At 43.2% G+C, this 21,126-nt stretch overlaps 1 protein-coding gene across 1 annotated transcript in view; it reads left to right on the top strand.

Annotated features, from left to right (window-relative positions):
- The window catches only part of tenm1 (teneurin transmembrane protein 1), a gene marked incomplete at its 5' end in the record, with an annotated part of 159,791 nt that overhangs the window by 110,592 nt on the left and 28,073 nt on the right, over positions 1–21,126 (top strand). The window contains one exon of the mRNA XM_084549760.1: positions 5,480–5,712. Coding sequence (XP_084405886.1) covers positions 5,480–5,712 — 233 coding nt within the window. The remainder of the gene's footprint in view (positions 1–5,479; positions 5,713–21,126) is intronic.

Consider the following 21,126-nt stretch of genomic DNA (forward strand, 5'->3'; position numbering starts at 1 on the left):
AAAATATATATGCACAGTAGTCAATGACGGCAGACAAATAATCTTTTGATTCTGTTAGAACATAAAGGTTGCATGGAGATCCTGCTTGCACCTGGCATTAATGTACATCTTGGAGGATCTGTTCACAACAGACAGCTCCAAGTGCATGTTGTGCCCACGCTGAGATCCAGCTGCTCAGGCTGCAATCACTACTATTCCACTACTACTACTTCTACTACTATTCTGTTAGTGCAAGTCTATGGGTTAAATCCAGAGAACAAATTCTGCGTGCTGAATGTTTTAGTTATGGCACGATTCAAACAAGATCCAAAACAGATTCCAACATAAGATTCCACAGCGTCCACCAGATGGTCAGGACTTCGTGTCTCCATTGATTCCTCTGCGACACCTGAAAATACCCGTATGATAAAACAGTTGTTTAATGGCTTATTAAATACATAGCCAACGGTAATGAGTAAACCATTACGCTAGCTTAAAGGGGATACATGGTTTAAATAGCTGAAACATAGGGCTTAAAGAGTTTCTCTTGCTAAAATTAATTAGTTAGATGAGATATTTGAACAAAATTACTACTGAATACTACTTCATCAGACATTTAGTCTCGATAAATGACCCAAAGAGCTGAATTCAATAGATAAATTGTCAAATATATATTTATTGTACTGTCTTTTGTTATATTTGTTTTTATATCATTAATCGTTGATGCCTGAGTAAAATTATTTCAATGGACATTTGTAAGATGATGGGTGGAAGTATAAAGGTGAATTTAAGTCAATCTGGCAGGCATGTGGAGGAACACGTAGAGGAAAAAATAAAAATAAAAATAAAAATGTTAGGAACCCCGGTCTATGTTGCACGAATTGGATTCTTCTGAAGGCACTTTCCTTACCCTGGAGGTTTCTTCTCCCTTAGTTCCTGCTTCCTTCTCTGGAGCAGCTTTTTACAGTTAGAAGCGTGTTAGTGTTTCTCTTTTATTCTATACTATTGTTCTCCTAAGTCAAATGCATTAATTATTTATCCATATTCAGCTTTCAAAGCCTTGCACTACGCATTCTTCCCAGCAAAGTGCCTATCAGCCAACAGGGTTTCAAAACAAGGTGCTCTCTGAGGGAAGACAATATGGGAAGTGCTCAGTGCGAAAACTACTGTCTGTTCTTTCCCTTCAAGAGCTTGAGTGAAGAGTAAAGCAAATAGGGGTGGAAGTCCTCCACAATCATATCTGAGAGCCCAGACCGTCGATTCAGAGAGACTGTCAGGAACAGCCAGATCGCCGCGTCTATCAACTCTGATCATTGTTGTGTTACGTGTAGAGGGAAGAAGAGACGCTAGAGCGGGATTGTTTGTGCTGGGGTTGTTATTGTTGTTCATTTTCCTTCCAGCGGGTAAATGTATTTGGTGCTGCGGGCTTCTAATTGAGAAAAAGATCGGTGAGGGGATTTGCTATCAGTTGCGTGCACCATACAGTGCTCGTGGTAGCTTCAAGAGGACCAACAAATATGATATGCCGCGCGGAGCAGTGGCACATTTTGAAACGCGGTGAATAACTCTCTCAGGATCAAGTTTAAATAATGCATGTGCAGTTCAGTGCTGAGCTCTGTAAACAGTTATGCACTTAATGGACTAGATGAATGACAGCACCCTTGCCTGTGTTGCTATGTTTTTTTTTTTTCCCCTCTGGGTTGTGGGAAGGTTCAGGCTTATATCAAAAGAGATTTTTCTCTTTTAAGAGTAAGGGATAGCGGGGCTAGAATAGCCTCACAGTTTACAGCCGCTGCCCAAAGCAAATAAGCAAACACAAAATGAAGCGATACTATTGGTTTTAGCTATGCAGAAATATACTTTAATTGAGAGAGAGAGAGAGTATGCAAAAGGTTGAGAATAGAGATATTTTCCTTGACAGTGTAGTCTCCCTTGCAGGACTTTTTTTTTTTTGTTGAATAGCTATGGAGCAAAAAGGGAAAAGGAACACTTTAACAGGGTGTCTTCAAGTTTAATTGGCACGAAGCCTTTGACCAGACCTGGCTGACATTGGATTTCACGCCGCAAAGTAATTGCCTGAAACTCTCTGAGTTACAAAGTTCAAAGAGCCAAATTTAAATTTGCTCTCACAATTTTATTTTTTTTTTGTAATCACTATGTCTAGGTCTCAATAATGCAACACAATAGCCTGGAACTATCAAAGGTTTTATGTAATTAATGAACTGCAGATTATGCTGTACGTACAGTGGTAAGTCAGGTCTTCCGTGCATTGCGGTGTGATCGCAGTGATGTCATCCATCCTACGCAATGTACAGTATGTACAGTATGCAGGTCAAAGTCAGTGTGAGGGTAAATGACTTCAGTGCGCTAACGTAAGCCGGAGGCATACACTGACACGGGATGAAGTATGACGCAGGATGAATACTACATGATTCCATACTGTGGTCTTTTCTGTTGCATATATAAGCAACCTTACTTAAACTAACAATAACAGCTAGAGCAGCAGACAGTCATTTGCCCCCATGACTCACTGAGCTTAGGATAGATTTAGATTCATGAATGCTTGGCTTTAATTTTGGTCTTGGACCTTTGCTGCATGTTATTACCAATCAGTGCTCCCACCGTTGCGGTTTTGTCAGAGATGAGAAACGCATGAATACAAACAGGCATAAAATACGACTGATGAGCGCAGGCTGTTTTAAAAAATGCACCAGTGCTCATGGAACAGAGGTGTCACATCTCAGAAATATTTTATAAGGATGCAGCTTTTGGTAGGATTTACACGTGCGTGGATTATGCCGCTCTCCACCTTATTCCAGTCGGCGCATACATTCACACATTAGGTTCTTTATCGCTGCCTGACATGTGCCTACGTTTATTCTGATGAATATTTGTCTACCGCTATAAAATCTATAAAACGTCTTTGCGGCTCTATTGTAAGGTACCGTAGGTCTCTGTATGCTGCTGTTTTTATCCTGAGCATTTTTTAACAAGTGTGCCGTAGAGAACAAAGGCGCTGGTATCACTTCTTCTCAATTTCCTAACAAATAAATCAGATTTGAGTTTTGTAGCCTTAAACCCTCATTGAAGCAGTGTTCCATTCATGGTTGGCAAACCAAAGACAAATACATGTTTATGCTTCTGAAAACAAAGAATTCGTATTAAAAACTGAATTCTTTCTTAGTTTAAAACGATCTTGTAAAATGGACTTTGCACAATTATTGCTACAACTTTGAACTGGTGACGAACAAAGTGGATTCTGTCGTTACTTCAAGCACACTGTAGTGTTCAGTTGGTTTTACAATAACTGTTCCAGGTTATTTAGAAAAGTACTCATGCGTTTTAGTGTCAATACACAGAAGATGAACGAGAGACAGAAAAGAAGAGAGTTTGTCTACGGAGACGAGCCCGACGCGTCTGTAGCCGCAAGTGCCTTTATTATTAGGAACTCGGTCCATGGGACTGTAGCCAAACTCCCTGCATGTGGTCGCACAAGGACAATTGACTCCAGATTGACCAGAGGGACAGTTCAAATGGCGGAAAAAGAATCAAGGAAAAACTTCATGACGGACACTAGCTGACCCTGAAGATCAAGGATCGACAGTGTCTGGTTGCGCCATATGCTGCTGTCAGAATGAAACTGAAACATTAAAAAGCTCGACTGGTGTTTCATGGAAGGCCTTTGGACTAGCAGCAATGCCTGCGGGGCAATGCTGTTGGGTAAGTCACATCAACTCTGTGTTCGCAAAAGAAAAAAGAGAAGCGAGAAGAAAAGGACACTATCCCCACTGTAAAGCAAAGAGGAGGCTCGGCTGTGTTCTTGGGGGGGCTTTGATCCATTTGAATCCACGCAGGACACAAGGAAATCGAGATATAATCAAACATTCTGGAGCGGAGCACACTGCTAAGGTCACGGCTCCTCCAACAACATTAATGACCTCAAGCGTACATCCAAGAGCACCCAAGTGAAAGAGGGCCGTTCTGAAGTGGCCCGCTGTGAGACTTGATTTTAGAGATGTAGCCGTGAAAAAGAGTCAAACTACCAGCTGTGTGGAAGTCTCATTAAGAGCTACAAAAAGGACTTGATTGCAGCGATCGCCCGAAATGGATGTTCTCCAACAAATTAGATCCTGGGTTCAAATAGTTTTGTCAGTGTCATTATAATTTGGTGCTAAAGCAGTCTGTCTGTTCTGTCTGTCAAATAAGGAAGAGAGGATGGTGGCTGGCAATTACATTCATCTCTTTCAACTTATCTCTGAGAAAATGATATATTTTTAATATCATTAAATGGAAACGTACCAGTAATTTAAACCAAGTGCGTGTAATCAAAGTGTATTCAATTGCTCTAGTTACAAAACTTTTTTTTATTGCAAACATTAAGCAACACAGTGTCTAATCTTAAACTGTGTGTTCATGTGATTCATCCCTCCTCCTCACTTCCTCTGCCCTATATTTTGGTACACGACATGGCGAGTTGTTAACATCACATGCGCGGAGACACGGCGGACGCACGTAACCCTAACTGCGTATCCATCTCCACCAAACGCCATACTTCTGAGCAAATACAGACTTTTTTTTGAATACGTTTAATATTAACCTCATGTCACGGCTCCCCTGATTGGTTTCCTTTACTGTTTGTTGTCAAGCAACTACTGAAACACTTGGATCAAGTGTCTACATATCTTGTTATTGTTGCTGTGGAAAGATTTGCTTTAAGGGAAGGACATACTTACGTTCATCTTGGCACCACTTTCCTCTGCTAACTCCCAAGAAAGGACTGTTCTCCTACTGACACCAAAACTGAATACCTTTGATTCAAGTAGCTCCATGTATGTTGACTAGTTTGGGGGTGCCTGGTCTGGTCTAGGTGGGTGGTACATGTCTAAGTAACAGCCACATGAATGCCAGGTCCAAAAGTTTCCCAGCAGAACATTGAATTGTCACAAGATGGTCAATGTTATTTACTTCTCCTGTTAATGTTGTGGCTGATCGGTGTGGTGTACAATGGACATATCAATCACTTATTTCGTTCTTTGAATTGACTACACAACCACATTCAGAATTTTCCTTACATATACAATGTTAAATTAGATAGTGACTTAGGACTACTATTCAGCTGTGGCGGCTGGGACCATCTGTACTATGTAAATGAGAAGACATTAATCTTCTTGTTTCAGAACAGGCACAAGTTTTACTGCTGGAGTCTCTCATACTAATGCTGTACACTGGAATGACCTGATTGCCTCCCAGTACATTTTCTTCAACTGATGGTGTTGTCTAGTCATGGATACAGAGGAATATTATATATTCCAAAACTAGGCTAGTCTCTACGGCAGTGTAATTTTAAACTGCAGTGTGATACAACTCTGGGCAAGAAGCAAAAAAAAAGAAAATAAATCCATGAGCCGCCAACTTTATACTCTTCCATTGGCTTGGGGAAAATGTATGCACAAGTTTGCCATCTAGCTTGAAATAAACTTTATCACTCTTCTCTTTCCAGCACCAGCCCTGCACATAAGTACTACCTGGCCATGGACCCAATGGGAGAGGTCCTTTACGTGTCTGACACCAGCAGTCGCAGGGTCTACCGGGTGAGGAACCTCTCGCAGCCGAAAGATCCATCTCGCAACCTTGAGGTTGTGGCTGGAACCGGGGAGCAGTGTCTGCCTTTTGACCAGAGCCACTGTGGAGAGGGCAGGAAGGCCACAGAAGCAGCGCTCAATAACCCTCGAGGTAAGATCTGCAGAACACACTCAGCCAGTCGGGTCACAGATACTGCACAACATGAACATGAATTTTTATCAGCTCTCCAGGCTAATTAATGATCGGTACTCACAGATCAGTATTTAGCAAAATTAGGTGCACCTAACCGGAGCAGTAGGCTCTGGTTAGCCCTTTGAAGGTCAGTGTTTTAGCATTGAAAGAGCTCATTAAGTAAAGTAGCCTGCATGTGTTTCATCTGCGCATCTTGGCAAGTGCCAGTATTGAGGTTGTCACGAGATACAGAAATGTCTATCATGGTCTCATACAAAGGCTCTTTGATAACCCCGCTCTAGACCCGGCTGACATTGATGTGCGCTTTGAACATTTTTCTCCTGGAAGTATAGTGTTTGAAAAACGGTGATCCGCGTGGGAGGGTGTCGTGGGCTTTTTTTCAAATGACAGTGTTGTGATCACCTGAGACATTTTACTGTGCTTTTATTACCACATGCATCAGTCAAAGCTGGTTACAATCCCTTGTGACAATACGTACAATCTTAGATTATATCGATATCGTAAATCCCCCCCCCCCCGTGTCTTATAGATTCTTGCCCTTGTTTGGACATTTCATTTTTCCCCTAGATATTCTGAATACTGTATAAATTAGCTAAACCATAGTGAAGTTACGTTCTGTTTCGCCTGACAAAAGATAATTATGGTACAACTCCATAGTGATTACATTTAATTATAGTTCTAAGTCTCTTTACTGTTCAAATGTGCATATTGTAAATATATTTTCTGAAGTGTGCACTCTACACAAGTATCACCGCCATGACTGATTCATATATTATGGTATAATAATCATTTAAAGCTTTGTTACTCATTTAATTTGCACTTACGCCATGAGCCTTCAAATATTTATATATCCTGTGGCATTAAAACAATTCTTAATTGGTTCAAGGATCCGACTGCGTGCTCACCGCAAAAACACCCCCATCACATTCCCACCAGCAGCCAACTATCTTCGACAGATTGACGGATCCACGCTGGTTGTGCCTCTCCCCCCGCTCCCTGCCACCATCGGTATTTTAAAAACATAAATTGATTTACGCAGGCAGCACTCCCACTCTTTTTTTCCCCCACTCTTCAGTTGTCCAATTTCAGCGATTATCATTGTTTGTCAAAGTTACTTTTAAAGGTAATTACTTAATTGCTGTGTGATTAACCCTAGCTGTTACAAAATGTTGTTTTTACAATAAGGAGATTGTTTGCCAAAGCACTGCTTGACTTTTTCCACAGCAGATGCTTTGCCGAGGCACAGGTGTGACTAATAAAAAACTAGTAATCATGTTTGCAGTCCATTCAGGTGTTCTAGTTTCAGGCTCCTGGTATTATGCATGCCGACTCACTGTCAGGACTAACTTCAATTGAATAAGGGCATCATTAATGTTGTTAGCCGCACCTGTGCTTTTCTTGCTATAACGAGTCAAATTGTCTCTGTGGGGAGACCAAAAAAAGGTCTATTGTGTTAGTGTTGTCGTCCACTAAACACTACATGAGAAGTCTCAGAAATGGAACAGTCTATTCTGGGTTGCACTGACTTTGTTGAGCCTGAATTACAAGGATTATAAGAAAACATGTCAAAAGTACTTTATTCAGTCCTTTTTGGGTCCTTACCGTTCACAGTCACACAGTGCCACAACAGTACAGTGCAAAGCTACAATAATAAAAGAGTGACTGATTAGTTCCATGCTCCTGCTACAGTCATGTAACATTGGAGTTAAGGCGCTTTTACGGTACGGCGGGACCTAAAAGCAAGGACCTAAGTCATTTATACTTGTGCCTCGTCAGTCTGGCTGGCTCTGTAACTACGCCACCCAAACATTAGTCGGCGTTGTGTCTTTTTTGCCAGTTGGGTTAGTTTTTGTTTCTACTTCCTGCTTCACTTTCGACAGGGGACTGAAACTTTTGCCCAAATTTCACTGAACACGAGTCAAAACAATCAATTCACAAACTGCGGCGATGGAGAAGCAACGCTACTGCCAAGCGGACCAATCGCAGCTCTCGCGCTCTGTGTTGCCGCGGCCCGTAGTTACATTTCTGGGGAGGTGCAGGACAGCTACGGCGCTGTCAGTGTTCATTAAATTATATTCTTGAAGTACTTAATACTCTTATCAACATGGCAAATACTGTCCAGAATATTCTCCAGAATAACCTCAAAGGAGCTGCATGCTTTAACAATATGTTGTGTCTCCATTGAATTCATTCAGCCTTGTCTCTGAGCGTACGTGTGTTTGACCTGCAAGCTTTGAAGCTGAACCTGTCATTCAAAGTATCTCTTTCTTCTCTAGTCCTGCTCATTTGTTTCAGCTCTTCTGCTTCTTCTTTTGGAGTTTTTGGCGGTTTTGACCCAATGGGGCGTATTACTGCCCTCCTCGGGGTAAAATTGTTTGCGAAGCTACTGCTGCTTTGATCAGTTCCTGCTTTTTCAAAGGCCTGGGCCTGGGTCATAATAATAGCAGAACATGCATGTGTGAATCGCACATTAAAAGTGAGTGGCGCTAAAAGGCATTGCGTTAATGTGTTTTTAATGTGTTAACAGCCCTAATATTACCCTCTCAGTCTGGTCTCAAACAGCCAACCTGTGTCATCAGTGACATGAATCCATCCCTGTTACTACTATCCCATATGATGTGACTGTAGCGTTAAGTTGGGCGGATGCTATGTTCACGTTGGACATTTCTACTGGACTGCCTCCACAAGTCGAAATGTAAGACAAACCTCATTAATCCTGAGATCAAAATGTGAAATGAAAGCCAAATCAACAGTCATAAAAGTTGTAGTAATATTCTGTTTTTTAGCACTTCCATCTATTTATGTCACATTAAATCTGTATTATACTGTCAACGTCTATTTGGGGACATGCAGCAGTGGGGTTTGTTTGTGCAAAAATGACCTTGTAATGTATTATTATCAACTGGCCTTGCTAACAAAGGCTTATGAACGTACCCCACTGTATTGGATCTAGGTTGTGCACAGGAACGTGTTCAAATCGGGTGTGACGCCACAACCTGACCTCAAACTTAAATGGAGGTAAATGAAACGCAGCACATGTCTGGGATTTATTACAAAGACAAAAGCTTCAGTTAAATGTTCATGGTGTCATTTCTGCGAGCGTGAGTCTCCATGGAAACTGTAAGATGACAAAATATGATGTCGTTTGTGAAGTGTGTCGTATATGTGAATTTTAAAGCGCTACTCTAATGCATTAATTTCCTAGGTAGGTGTAGCTACTAAAGAGGCTAAAGTTGACAACGTTGGCAAGATACCAACCTTTTAAGTCTGCAAGAAAAACAACCTTTTTACTTTATTATTTTCTTTACTTTAAAAGTTAAGCTATAAAAGATACATGTTTATCACTTAAGGAACTTAAAGTCATGATTTTAGTTAACTAAATGTCCAATGGATTGTTTCCATAACTCATATATTTGTGTTAACATCATTGGCATGTCTTCCTATACAGTACATCCCAGACTGGATCACATTAGGATTAACATTCCTCAGAATCACCAATTTTCCTAACGTGAAAGTTACATTGTGATGGAGGTAATGTGTCTTTTCAATCATGTTCATAAGTCTTTGTTAGTCAGTCTGGTCTTTTCTCTAATTAACAGTTAGTTTGTAAACCATGACGAATTTCAAACTTCCAGCACGCTTTTTAGTCACTTGAGTCGTAGGGATACTGTTAAGGAAGAGTGCTCTTATTGCTCTTCCTATAAAGACCTGAGATACTTTAGCGTAGTGTAAATTAACAGAACAACATAGTAAACGTTTTCTCTCTTTTTACAGTGTCGCTACTGTTTAACAAGCTCTAATTCCTATCAGCAGCAGCCTCAGCACACTTCTTCACCTTATAAACTGATGCGCAACCGTACAATCAAGAGCGATCCCTGTTTCTTTAATTTGAAGAAATTGTGGCTAATAGCTCGCCACAAGATATTTTTTTATCTTGTTTTTATGACATGGGGAAATTTGATCTTTGTATTTAAATGACAATAATAGCTTGACTAATAGGGTAAGCGTGGCTTCCCCGGGCTTATACGAGAAAATAGCACTTGTAGGCGCTGAACTTAAACCCGAAGCCGCTTGTCACATTAAGCTTTTCTAATGCAGAGACGTGTTCAGATTCAGCTCTTGATTCCCGCCTTGCTTTAGCCCAGTTCATGCTATTTGAATGAATGCACATATATATTTCAGACGTTAAGCCTGGAGTGTCAAATTGAATTGGTTAATCGTTGTACCCTTACTTATAAGATGACAGGAGTGGATTCCAGCGGTGTGTCTTCTCTGCTATTATAATGCGTTTATATTTCATTTGTTCTGTCCCGTCTGTTAGCCGGATCAAGTCTTAGGGGCTTCAGTTATCCATAAGCCATTGTCACCTACGGGAAAGCGGGGGTTAGGGATCTTTTTTGTCCCTCGAACTTGTAAATAGTATCGATACAAAGTCAAATATAGTGATGATACAGTATTTTATGGTATAGGGAGGAGTGTAAATCTTCTATACTATGTTGTGCTCTTTAGGGTAGGGATTACTCCGCTTTATTTATTCATTATTTTGCTGGATACACAACACAGTACTGTTAAACTGGAATGCCTATGCTTCGTTTCTTATATATATATATGCATAAAGAATGATTTTGAATAACAAGAATAAGGAGGCGTCCTACAACAGATGGCATGGTCTCCACAGAGCCTCCATCTCAACATCATGGAGGAAACTGAGACGGGATTAATCCACAGAGGAACTGTGGCAAGTTCTCTAAAATGTGCGGAACAAGCTGCCTGCCAAGCGCGTTGAGAAAAAGGTGTATGAGTGTACCTAGGATCCTGGGAGAATTGGTGCTTTTCTAAAGCCGGTGGGTGGTTACAGTATTTTTTTTTATTTTTTATTTTTTTCTCTCTCTGTTCATGTCATTAATTTTTTAAAAGCATCCTCACATTCCACTTCTGTGCACATGTATTTGTAATACTTGTGCAGGTCTGTGCTCACGATTCATGTTTTTTAATTATTTTCGTCCGTCCGTTTGTTTATTCTAATGCGTGTATAGAAATATGCGTGTCTGTGTACAATAACTGTGAAATAAGTACCGAGCGTACGTGGCAGTCGTGATGTGAACGGATCGAGAGAATAGGATAATTGCGAGCGGAGGAAAAGCGAATATCATTAGCCGTCTTTCATCAACATCATCACACTGTCCACAGATTGCCCACAGAGTAATGAGTTTTGGAGCAAAACACGAGCCCACTGTTGAGTGTGGGTGGAAACAAGGGGACACCATGTACCTTTCCCTATAATAATTCATCAACCTCGCGAGCACTCCAGCCTCCGAGCTGTGAGGCTGTATTGTACCATGTTTTGTCAGTGGCACTGAACTCGCCATGAATTGACTCAAATCCACATCCTTTATATTTTTAGAGTCATACGCTGCGTTTGTTGTCCACCAGGATGTCTCACCACGAAGGTTACGATGGCAGCTTGTTATTCCTCTCTTCTGATTCCGCCGACCCAGCTTCTGTGGACTCACATCATTACGAAGCAGACATCATACACCGCAGCCTCGGAAGGTCAACGTAGGACCAGATTGGGCTTGTGGGGGCTGCATATGCGCGGAAAGCGAGCGCTGCCTGAAAAGAAGAAATAATCCATTTTCTGCTGTCACCAATCCCGCCCACTCACCTGGCCACCTCTTAGTCCCCAGGTCGCTCAGGAGCTTTAGCCGCAGGCCTGTCGCTCATGGCTACTCCCACAGTCCTGCGTGGCCTCTCCTGTCAGTCACATTCGGCTTGCTCATGCAGTGCTGTCTGACGCCGATGGCAGACAGCCAGTCGATATGGAGCACAGTAAACAAATGCAGCGCACAAGTGTCTCCATTCTTCAAATGCCACCGGTTCTAAATACAGAGCAGCACTAAATTTGATCGCAGGAAACAAAAAAAATCCTCTCTCTTTCCAAGTTCATTCAGATACACCGATCTGCCACAAAATTAAAACTACCTTCCTAATATTGTGTAAGTCTCCCTTGTGCCTTCTCCAAAATAGTCCTCATGGTGTCTGTACAGGTTAGTAGAAGGAGTTTTCTGGTCCCATGGATCGAGGGAAGGAGGCTCTGTGGATCGGGCTTGTTCCAGCACATTCTGCAAATACAAGATCTGTAGGGGATCTGCCAAGCTTGGAGGATGGGTCAACACCTTAGGCTATTTTTTTTGAGCCATCTCTGAGGAGGTTTTGTGGTGCAGCAGGGCGCATTGTTCTGATAGATAAGGCCAATGCTATCGGAGCCTCGTTGTAAGGGGGGTGGAACGTGACTGAGGACATTACACGAAGGCCAGGACCAAGGGTTTCCCAGCAGAATACTGCATTGTAACAAGATGATATATGTTATTTACTCCCCCTGTCATGGGTTTTAATGTTGTGGCTGATCGGTTGTATGCAGGAGAGAAAAGATGATAAAAAAAAAAGAAGTGACGAGAAGATAAGGGGAAAAGATTGGAGATGATTCCTGCTACATTTGACACATGATCTGAAGGCTATTATTCTCAGTATACTCGCCCCTCATAACACAGAACATGCTGTATCTCTGCCTTTATATAGTAATAGAATATTCTGTCCCGAGACTCCTCCTGTTCACACACAGCGAGGTATTTTATAGTCTTTGACTCACTGCAGTTCACACACTTTCTTCCTTGTGCCATTGTGCTCCGACTAACCAGCTCTTCTCTCCGCCTGCAGCCCCCTGGTTCCCTGTCATCTGTCTGGCACAGCCCACACTCCTCCTTCCCCTCCATGCACCCTCTTACCAATGGTAATGAGTGGTAGACTTCACAGAGAAATATCTGTCCATTTCTTTTTTGAAGTCGTGCCTCTGTGATTCGCCAGCATTGATCTTGTCTTGCTGTCCTCTGGTGAGCTCCTCGCTCCAAATTAGAGCCTTCCTTCTTTCCCTTCGCTTCTTCCATCTCATGCTCTCCCCGATCTCCTCCCCCATCTCATCGATGAATCACCCTCATGCCCCGGTGTTGATATAGTCTCAGTGGGCCCGCCGCGACACATAATATTACTTCGGCACTGCAAATAGTTCTTAAATAGTAATCCATAATTTTAATTTAGCCAACGATGTTGCCGACGCGATTGAGCACTCTGCTGCCGCTGCCCAAGTTTATAGTCTCCCCATAGCGTAAGCTGCAGGGATTATGTTGTGTCCTTCAAACACTCACTTATGAATACAAGATCTGGGGCATTGTTTAGAGTTGGCTCCTCGTGCGCCTCTGCAGTCAATTAGCTGGGTAAATAAAAGACCTTGCTCCATTTAGGATGGATCCCATGTCTGACATGAAAGAGGCGTCAGTCCCACGGGACCCAGCAGCCTTGGCTCACATCTCTAGGCTCCTGGTTTTTTTTTTTTGTTGTTGTTGTTGTTGTTACACATTTGTTGAATAGTTATAGTGTTTGTAAAAATAACTATGTCTTCCGTGTCTGTTTCATGTGCTGGCTTTTGGACAGAGGAGTTCAGAGTGATTGAGAGTTCAGTTGTTGGTGGTTGCCATGCCCAGGTTTTATCTGTTATTTGTGGACTAGTCCCCGGCAACAAAGCTGACATCCACAGAGAGATCTGTGTGCATTTATGTGTCTGCACATGGTAGAGTGTGTCAACGCTTGCAGTGTCAGTCTCTCACTCTGACCCACAGGGGGCAGACTAATGCCCTTATCAGTAGCTGACATGCTGCCACCACATTCCTCCCTCTTGCCCCTCCGGCCTCTCTCTCTGTCTCTCTCTATCTCCCCTTCTCTCTTCTGCTTTCTTTCGTCTCCTTCCTCTGTGTCTCTCCTGTCCTCGCGCAGATAGACGACACATTTGTCCCCGTCTCACTGAGCCCCCACGGCTCCGAGGCATGCCATCGGTGACGAGATAGCAGCGCAGAATGAAGCGGCGGGGTTTCAGCAGGTTGCGGTTATTAGCACGTTGAACAGCCGGGGTGTTTAAAAGCAGGGCCGCCGCCAGGGGTAAATACGCTTCACATGGCACATCACTACTCAGCTGCCATCCTCGGACCAGGACGGCCAGGCTTCATGCTGTTCAGTATCTGTCTTGGCTGGTGGTTGCCATATAAGCAGCTTAGGTGGATGAATATCTTTGCACGTTGGGTGTTGGTCTCATTTACAGAAACGGCTGAAAACGTGGCAGCGCGCACAGGAGCGCGTCCCAGTGCGTTTCAGCAGTGCGAATCGAGCATCGCTTTGCTGTCAGCAAGCCCGCACTCAAACCGTTAACTCAGCGAACACCAGCCCCCTGCCTCTACTCGGGCGGTGGAGCCTTATGAGTGGTAGTGTCCTTTAACTGCACGGCTCTAATCACTGCAGCCGGCATTTTCCTGAATCTGCCACTTCCCAGACTGTATTCGCTACCTGCAGCAGTGAAGTTCTCAGATCTCCCAGGGCCGCGTTGCCTCCATGGCAGCTGCACTGTGTTATAACTTTGGAATGAATATGCCATTGTTATTCTACCTCTGGCTCCCGTAGCATTTAGTACAGAGTGATTGTTGCTTCTCACAAAACGGAGAGAGAGAGGGAGGGGGTGAAAGGGAGAGAGAGAGAGAGAGAAGGGAAGCGGATTAAATTGATAGAGAAAAAGAAGTAGCTCAGGACTGAGAGTGCGTGCGCATCCGAGAGTAAAAAATAATATGACGTTAATAGAGAAAAATAGCAAATGGAGAGAAAAAAGAAAATGAATCAAATGGATAAAGAGAGAGAGAGAGAGCTCAGTGTGTGTTTTTTTTTTGTTTTGTTTTTTTCCTAAATCCAGCGGCACGTAGCAGTCCCACACCTCATCTGCATATTAAACTGGCCCTGTGGCTGTCTTCCACTCTCAGAGGGTCAACTATCATTGTTTCTGTTGGTTTAAACAGAGCACTACTTCGCAAAACAAGGGCATCCGATAAGTCACACTGTGTTTTTAGCTCCGACGCTCGCTTTGTGTGTGAGCATGTGCATATGTGCGCAGTTTTTAACAGCCTGCTCCTGTGTTTCATTTCACATTGACCGAGCTTTTGTCTTTGCCCCTGGACATTCCTGCATTAATGATACACACATGAATTAATCACGCGGCAAGGCAAACAGCAGCATACTCTATGATAATGCAAAACAGAGAGACGCCATTGGGTCATGCTATTTCCACCACAGCTTGTTTTCTCACCGCAGCATCCATGGTAATTAGAAGAACGCCAGTGGTTTGTGCAACAGTCATGCTTCGCTGAGCAGCCACAATATGAAGTTCTGCCAGGGACTCATTTCTCCTCCTGAATCTAAGAATATAGCTGCCAGTGGCAAAGCTGGAGGGCCAAGTGAAAGAGCATCCAGCAAAGAGAACATCACACAGGTACATGAGGACATTTTCTGCCAGTGAGCGACTGACTGGGAGAAAGAATTGCAGAGAAATGGCCCAAGTCATGTCTTTATATTTAGTGCTGACTTTGTCACGGCCAGATAGTTTGAATGTTCCCGACAGAACGGCAGGATTCTTATGCTGCTCCCTCACTACTATGAAACACTGACGGGCCCATACAACTGGATTGCATTGTGACACATCAGAATGGAGCTTTTGGTAAATAATGCATGCACTTGCACTTTGTAGCACGTGTTTTTTCTGAAACATTGTGTTAGCACTTGGATGCCGGGCCAACTCCCGAGTCACAGCTGAAGAGTTTGGATTTGTTGAATAAGGCAACATAAAGCCCGAATAAGGAAGCTGTCAAGGCTTTCCAAAATGACAGACGCAAACATTTTCAGATTTGGTGAACCTGTCAACACAATGACAAGCCCATTGTGTCCTTGTGTCTAAATAACAGAAACATACATGTGAGCCAAAGGGACAAGAACTTTAATGCTGCAGATGACTAGCTTGGTAAAGAGTGTGTTTTGAGCATAGACTGTATATAAATATGGACAATGTGACCCCACTTCCTTGCGTTGGCCAAACTGACGCTAGTTTCCCGGGGATACAGGCGGTGCCATCTTGAGTTTAGAGCCAGAGTCTGTGCAGTACGGTCCAAGAGTGGAGCCGTGCAAAGCCGTGCAAAGTCGCCTTATCGATGACCCACCTACACTTCCGTCAGACTCACTCTCGTTTTTGTTTAATTAATGCTGCGCTCTGCTCTACCTCCACCAATTACAAGGAAATGTTGGATCATACACTGCACTTTATTCCAACATTCACTGTCCTATGGCACTGCTTCACCGAGTGGTTGGCATGGCAACTTATAGTTCAAATAACTAACTAAAACTAAACGATTCCGAAAGATGGTCACTTGAGTATACATCAGCATTATATTAACTACGTAAATTGACAGAAACCATTCTTGAAAAAAACATATATATTACATGTACTTTGTTGTTTTAATTTGGCCGAACTCCCACCCACTAACACGGGAGGGGGTGGAGCTTATGACTTACACTGCAGCCAGTCACCAGTGGGAGCTCGATTCGATTGCCCTGGCAAATCTTTGCAGAGAATAATAATTTCCCAATGTGGTGACTCCAGACCAGTTTCCCCCCTATTGTTTTCTGCAAACAATTGAAATGGATTTTTTATTTTTTTTTTATTTCTTTTTTGGGGAATGATAGTCCTGCAGAGGGATTTTACAGCGTTGTAACGACTTCCGTGTAGTCATTATTTACCAGAGGTAAAGAGGTTGCTTGTCAGGAAATGTGAACATAGCCTTTCAGCATTTGAACAAATGTTGTTGGGTTGTTTTTTTTTTTTTCTGGGTGAAGACAGTCTCGAGTATGATGACACAGCTCCTTCTAGACAGAATGAGGACTTAGCTGTCAACACCAAACATGATTTCAACAAAACTGTGGTTGATTTCACTCTAAAGATTTACCAAACTACTTTCACTGGTGCCTGTCTTGACCTACAATACCACAGGGAAAGTGGGGGTGAAAGAGTGTTGCAGTGCAAAATATGACCTGGATTGTGGTACTGCTTGAATCATTGGTTGAAAATGACCACTGATAACATAACGTTGGGCCGTGACTGGACACATATTTACTGCTTACTTTAATTCACCGGTGTGCCCAAGTGCTGCTGACGCTTTCGTTTCTTAAGTAAAACTGTTAAGATAAGATCAGATCAGATTTGCATCGTTGGATATTTCCCAGAATAGTATTACAAGAGAAAGTCTTTTTGAGGCGAAGGAGCCACAGGAAAAAGCTTGTGAGTTTAAATTTGCTAATGGATCATTGTATTGAACCAAGATTCATTCAACGTTGCTGGAACTTTATTGTCCACCGTATAAATGGATGGGACGTGTCCTGAATTGCACACTAAACACGGATCCATCCCTTTAAGAACCAGGTCTACATCCTGATAACCACGGGTCAGACGAGGACTCATAGATATTCTGAGAGTAAATAGTCCACTGTGACGATTTGCTAGAGGACCAAAGGAAAATAGAGTCAATGGGCTTAGTAGAGGCAGATTGAGACTGACTTAAAACAAGGCTCTACCTGTAAAGTTCCTGCTATTCAAGTAATATAATAAGTAGAAGACTACACAGACTGACAGCTACCTTGTTTGTAGTCGGAGTGTGTGCAGTAGCTTCAGAGAGATTACTGAAGCTCACTGTGTGTGTAATGAAGCCCTGAGTGAATAAGACATGCAGGCTCAAGGCCAAAGGATGAGCCTGCGCGTCGAACGTGCATGTTTGTGCGAGCCGGTGTGCTTGTGCATGCTTGTTTTTGATTGACAGCCAGCAGGTCCCTGGACCTGCTCTGCCTCCCACCGTGAAGGGACAGACAGTTAGTTATGGGTGCCTTGTTAAAGGTATGTCAGGTTGACAACGTCAGCGTGATCATGGGAAATGTGACACCCGTGTCCCTTTAACTGGTCGGGATGGCCACTGCTGGCAGCTGGCCTGTCAACCTCCACTGGGAGCCTGGCAAACTGACAGGAGGAGTGGAGCTTTGCCACTGTGGAGGAATAAATTGCTTTTACTCGAGGTGAATGCCCAACAAACACACACACACACACACATACGTACGCACAAACTGAGACGGAAGCATTTGTCTCGGTCACGGGGGCGGAGGGAGCTCTGATGAGGGGGGGAGATAGTGAACTTGTGCCCAAGCAGGTTGTTTCTACCTTGATTCTTCAAACACACTGACAGAAAGATGAATAAGTAGAGTGACAGGTTCGGCATAGCAGTTCAGTTGAAGCTCCCTGTGTGATAGTGGAGGTCAGCCGCCGTTAAAGTGAAAACAGAGCCAGTAAATCTTTACACCTGGGCACCATTATCAGCTGCCGCTCTCCAAGAGTCAATTTGTCAGAGCTCCATCCAAAGAAGCACTCACTTCTTTTTGGAAAACATGGAAACGAAATCTGCAAACTATCTGCGATAAAGGCCTTGGCTGCTTCTGGCACAGTCGATGTGATGTCTTTGTATGTGGGAAACTTTGTTTGGGCAGAAGCTGCAGAGATTTGCAATCCATAGTATTTTGCGCTTCCTTTTTTCTTTTTCTTTTTTCAACTCCTGAAAACATTTGTTTCCTCCCATCTGATCCCAATTCCTTTTTTTTTTTTTGCCATTGCTTAGCCTCAGCGGTTTGTTGTTGTTGTGATGGTGCGTTTGGTAAAAAAGAGCTTCTATTGATAGACCTCCTTGTGTTTGTTTGATGTTCTAAACAGTGCAACATAATCTGCAGACGCTCCGCGCAGATCCAAACCCCTCAGCCTTTCATGGAGCTTTCTAGTCCAAAGCATTTCAATTGCTTTTATAATTGAGTTTGTCTGCTGCCTCTGTGATTGCTTTGGATCTCTCTTTTGCTATCAAACAAGGCAATTACTGCCAAATCGCATATTTCCAGAAAAAAAAAAAAAAAAAAAAATGTTTATTCGCACAAAAATTAACATGCAACTATTGCGAAAATCTCCCTCCAGTTCTCTGCACGCTCGCCGTGTCTCGCCTCGCATTACACGTGTAGACGGGAACTATACCAGCTCAAGAAAGAAAAGAAAAAAAGTCAGCTATCAATAATTAATTAATGCGGGTTAATATGTTAACAAACTTATAGTGGCTGATAATTAGATGAACCACAGTGTCTGATTCAGACTTAATTACTAAGCCACTGTCTGTTCTGTGGGGCTTTAATGAATAATTAATTACAAGAAGCATGAATTATTTCTGCTTACCAAAGATCTACCAGAAATACACGCCTGCGCTATTCTCTATTGATTGATGATAAGTGTTTGAGGCAAATAAGAGCAGTTGGACCCAGCACTTATACTGCAGTGCTGCAGTTCATACTGTAGAGGTTCATGTCATGGACCACAGAGCTGTTTACAATGCACTATGTACAGAATCAATGACTGATTGCGGCATGAACACACTATATATAACGCAACGTTTTTAAAAATCATTTTGTACAGGTGTGGAATCAAAGTTTCTGTCAAATGCGCGCGGTACCATTTCTCGAAAGGTACACCGAATTTTCCGCCCTTCCGTGCACATGGGGAACCTCACCGTTCCCGCCAAAGTTGTGTATGCATGCGACGTGCAAGGGTGTGAATTTCTCATCAGCGCACGCTCTGATTTATCCGCTCTGCATTTGCGTGTGCGCCCCGACGTGATAAACTGACATCGCCTTATCTTTCTTCTCTCGTTTGCCGCACTGCGAGTGGGCACCCTGAGACGTGCAACGCGGGTTTGCAGGCGCTGACTTGTGCGCGCACCAAGTTCACACGTTCGCACACGAGCAGCATTGTGTGTTCTCAAGGAGAAATGATGAAAGTCAACAGTAAACCACACAGCCAGCTAAAGACTCTGAAACAGTGTGTTATTCAGCTTCGCTTGCAATTGGACTGTAGCACTTAGTGAACCCTGCAGGCTTTCCCCAGCTAATATGGTTGACTTTATTTATGGCCAGACTGCCTCACAGGGGCCGGTTGTGCAGGTGAAACTGTCCATCTGTCTACATTCACTTGTCAGTCACATACAGTTACTTTGTAGAGAAATGCCATGGGCCATAATCAGCAACAGCTAGCGTCATTTAGATGCTGTAATAATATGTCGGTTCATATCATTAACACTCACTGGGCCTGGGGATATGGGAGGGCAGATTGAATGACTTACACCTCAGGCTGCTGGCAGGCAGCGCGCACGTGTGTGTGTGTGTGTGTGTGTGTGTATGTTACTACCCCGTGTGCCCATGTGCTGTGGTTGTGTGGGTGTATGAAAGTTTTCAGGTAGAAATGGAACTTCCTTACGTGCACACGTTATGCTCTCTCCTCCGTAAACACATCCTTTAAGTAGGTTTCTTTAGCAGAATATGCACTTATTTTGCACTCAGACGGTTGTTTCACCGCCTGACAGACAATGATATGTTTGTTTTCTGTACAATTTTACAATTCTGCTTGCTTTCATCCACAGCGGCAGCTCTTTTGGCAGCTTTGCTGTCAACGTTTGAAAGGTGAAAGTACCGTAGAGGGAAAACTTGAACAATACCAGAAGGCTGACTTCCTGCGCTCTTAGGGGCTCAGGTGTTAGCAAGTTGGTATGCGCTACACACTTGTACACACTCACACGCGCGCACCACATCCTGATGTTACTGTATACTGTCTGCTATTGCTGCTTAATATGATACATAATCCACAACCTAAGATATAATTAGTCCTTCTCACTTTATCCCATTTCTCACCTTGCACCTTTCCTCACCTCTCTGTCACTCTCTGCTTAGAAACTCCCCGTTGGCCTCTTCGTTTTAAATAGCTGTAATCAACGCTGATGTTCTGTAAGACCCCTCTTCAAGGCATTAATCAGATTGGATTGTATTGCAATGCCACAGGGGGTTGTTCTAACTGATATTCTTTTGACAAGGACACAGAGCAAAGAGATTCTTTGATTGAGAGTGATTGGCCTGTAATGGTTAATTGAGGCAATTCCTCATCACGCCCCTTTGTCTTATCGCTACCTTTCTTCTCTTCCCCACCTCTTTTGGCACTGTCTTTTTCTCTTTGGCTGCATTTCCGCCTTAAATCTGAGCTGAATGTGAATAGCGTCACAGTATCGTCCTCTCCCTCTCTCCACTCCGCTCCCTCTGTTTTCCCAAGGTCAATACAGCTCAGTCTAATTCACTTTCCTTTGATGATAAAATCCAGTCCCAACTTTAGCCAAATGTCCATCTCCGTTTGGAGTTGAGATTTATCTCAATTACTTCTCCACCGGTGTGTCTGCCAGCTTCTAAACACGAGTATCAGTTTGCCAGGTACACCCTGGGAGACACGGTAAATCTTTTGATGTCTTGTGAGTATCCAGTGGCTATACGCAGGGGCTGTAAATTCCCTTAAAGCAGCACACAGCTTTATCCACAACAGCAGGAAATCCAGCCCCTGAC

Source organism: Chelon labrosus (genome assembly GCF_963514085.1).
Source record: "Chelon labrosus genome assembly, chromosome: 8".
NCBI lineage: Eukaryota > Metazoa > Chordata > Actinopteri > Mugiliformes > Mugilidae > Chelon > Chelon labrosus.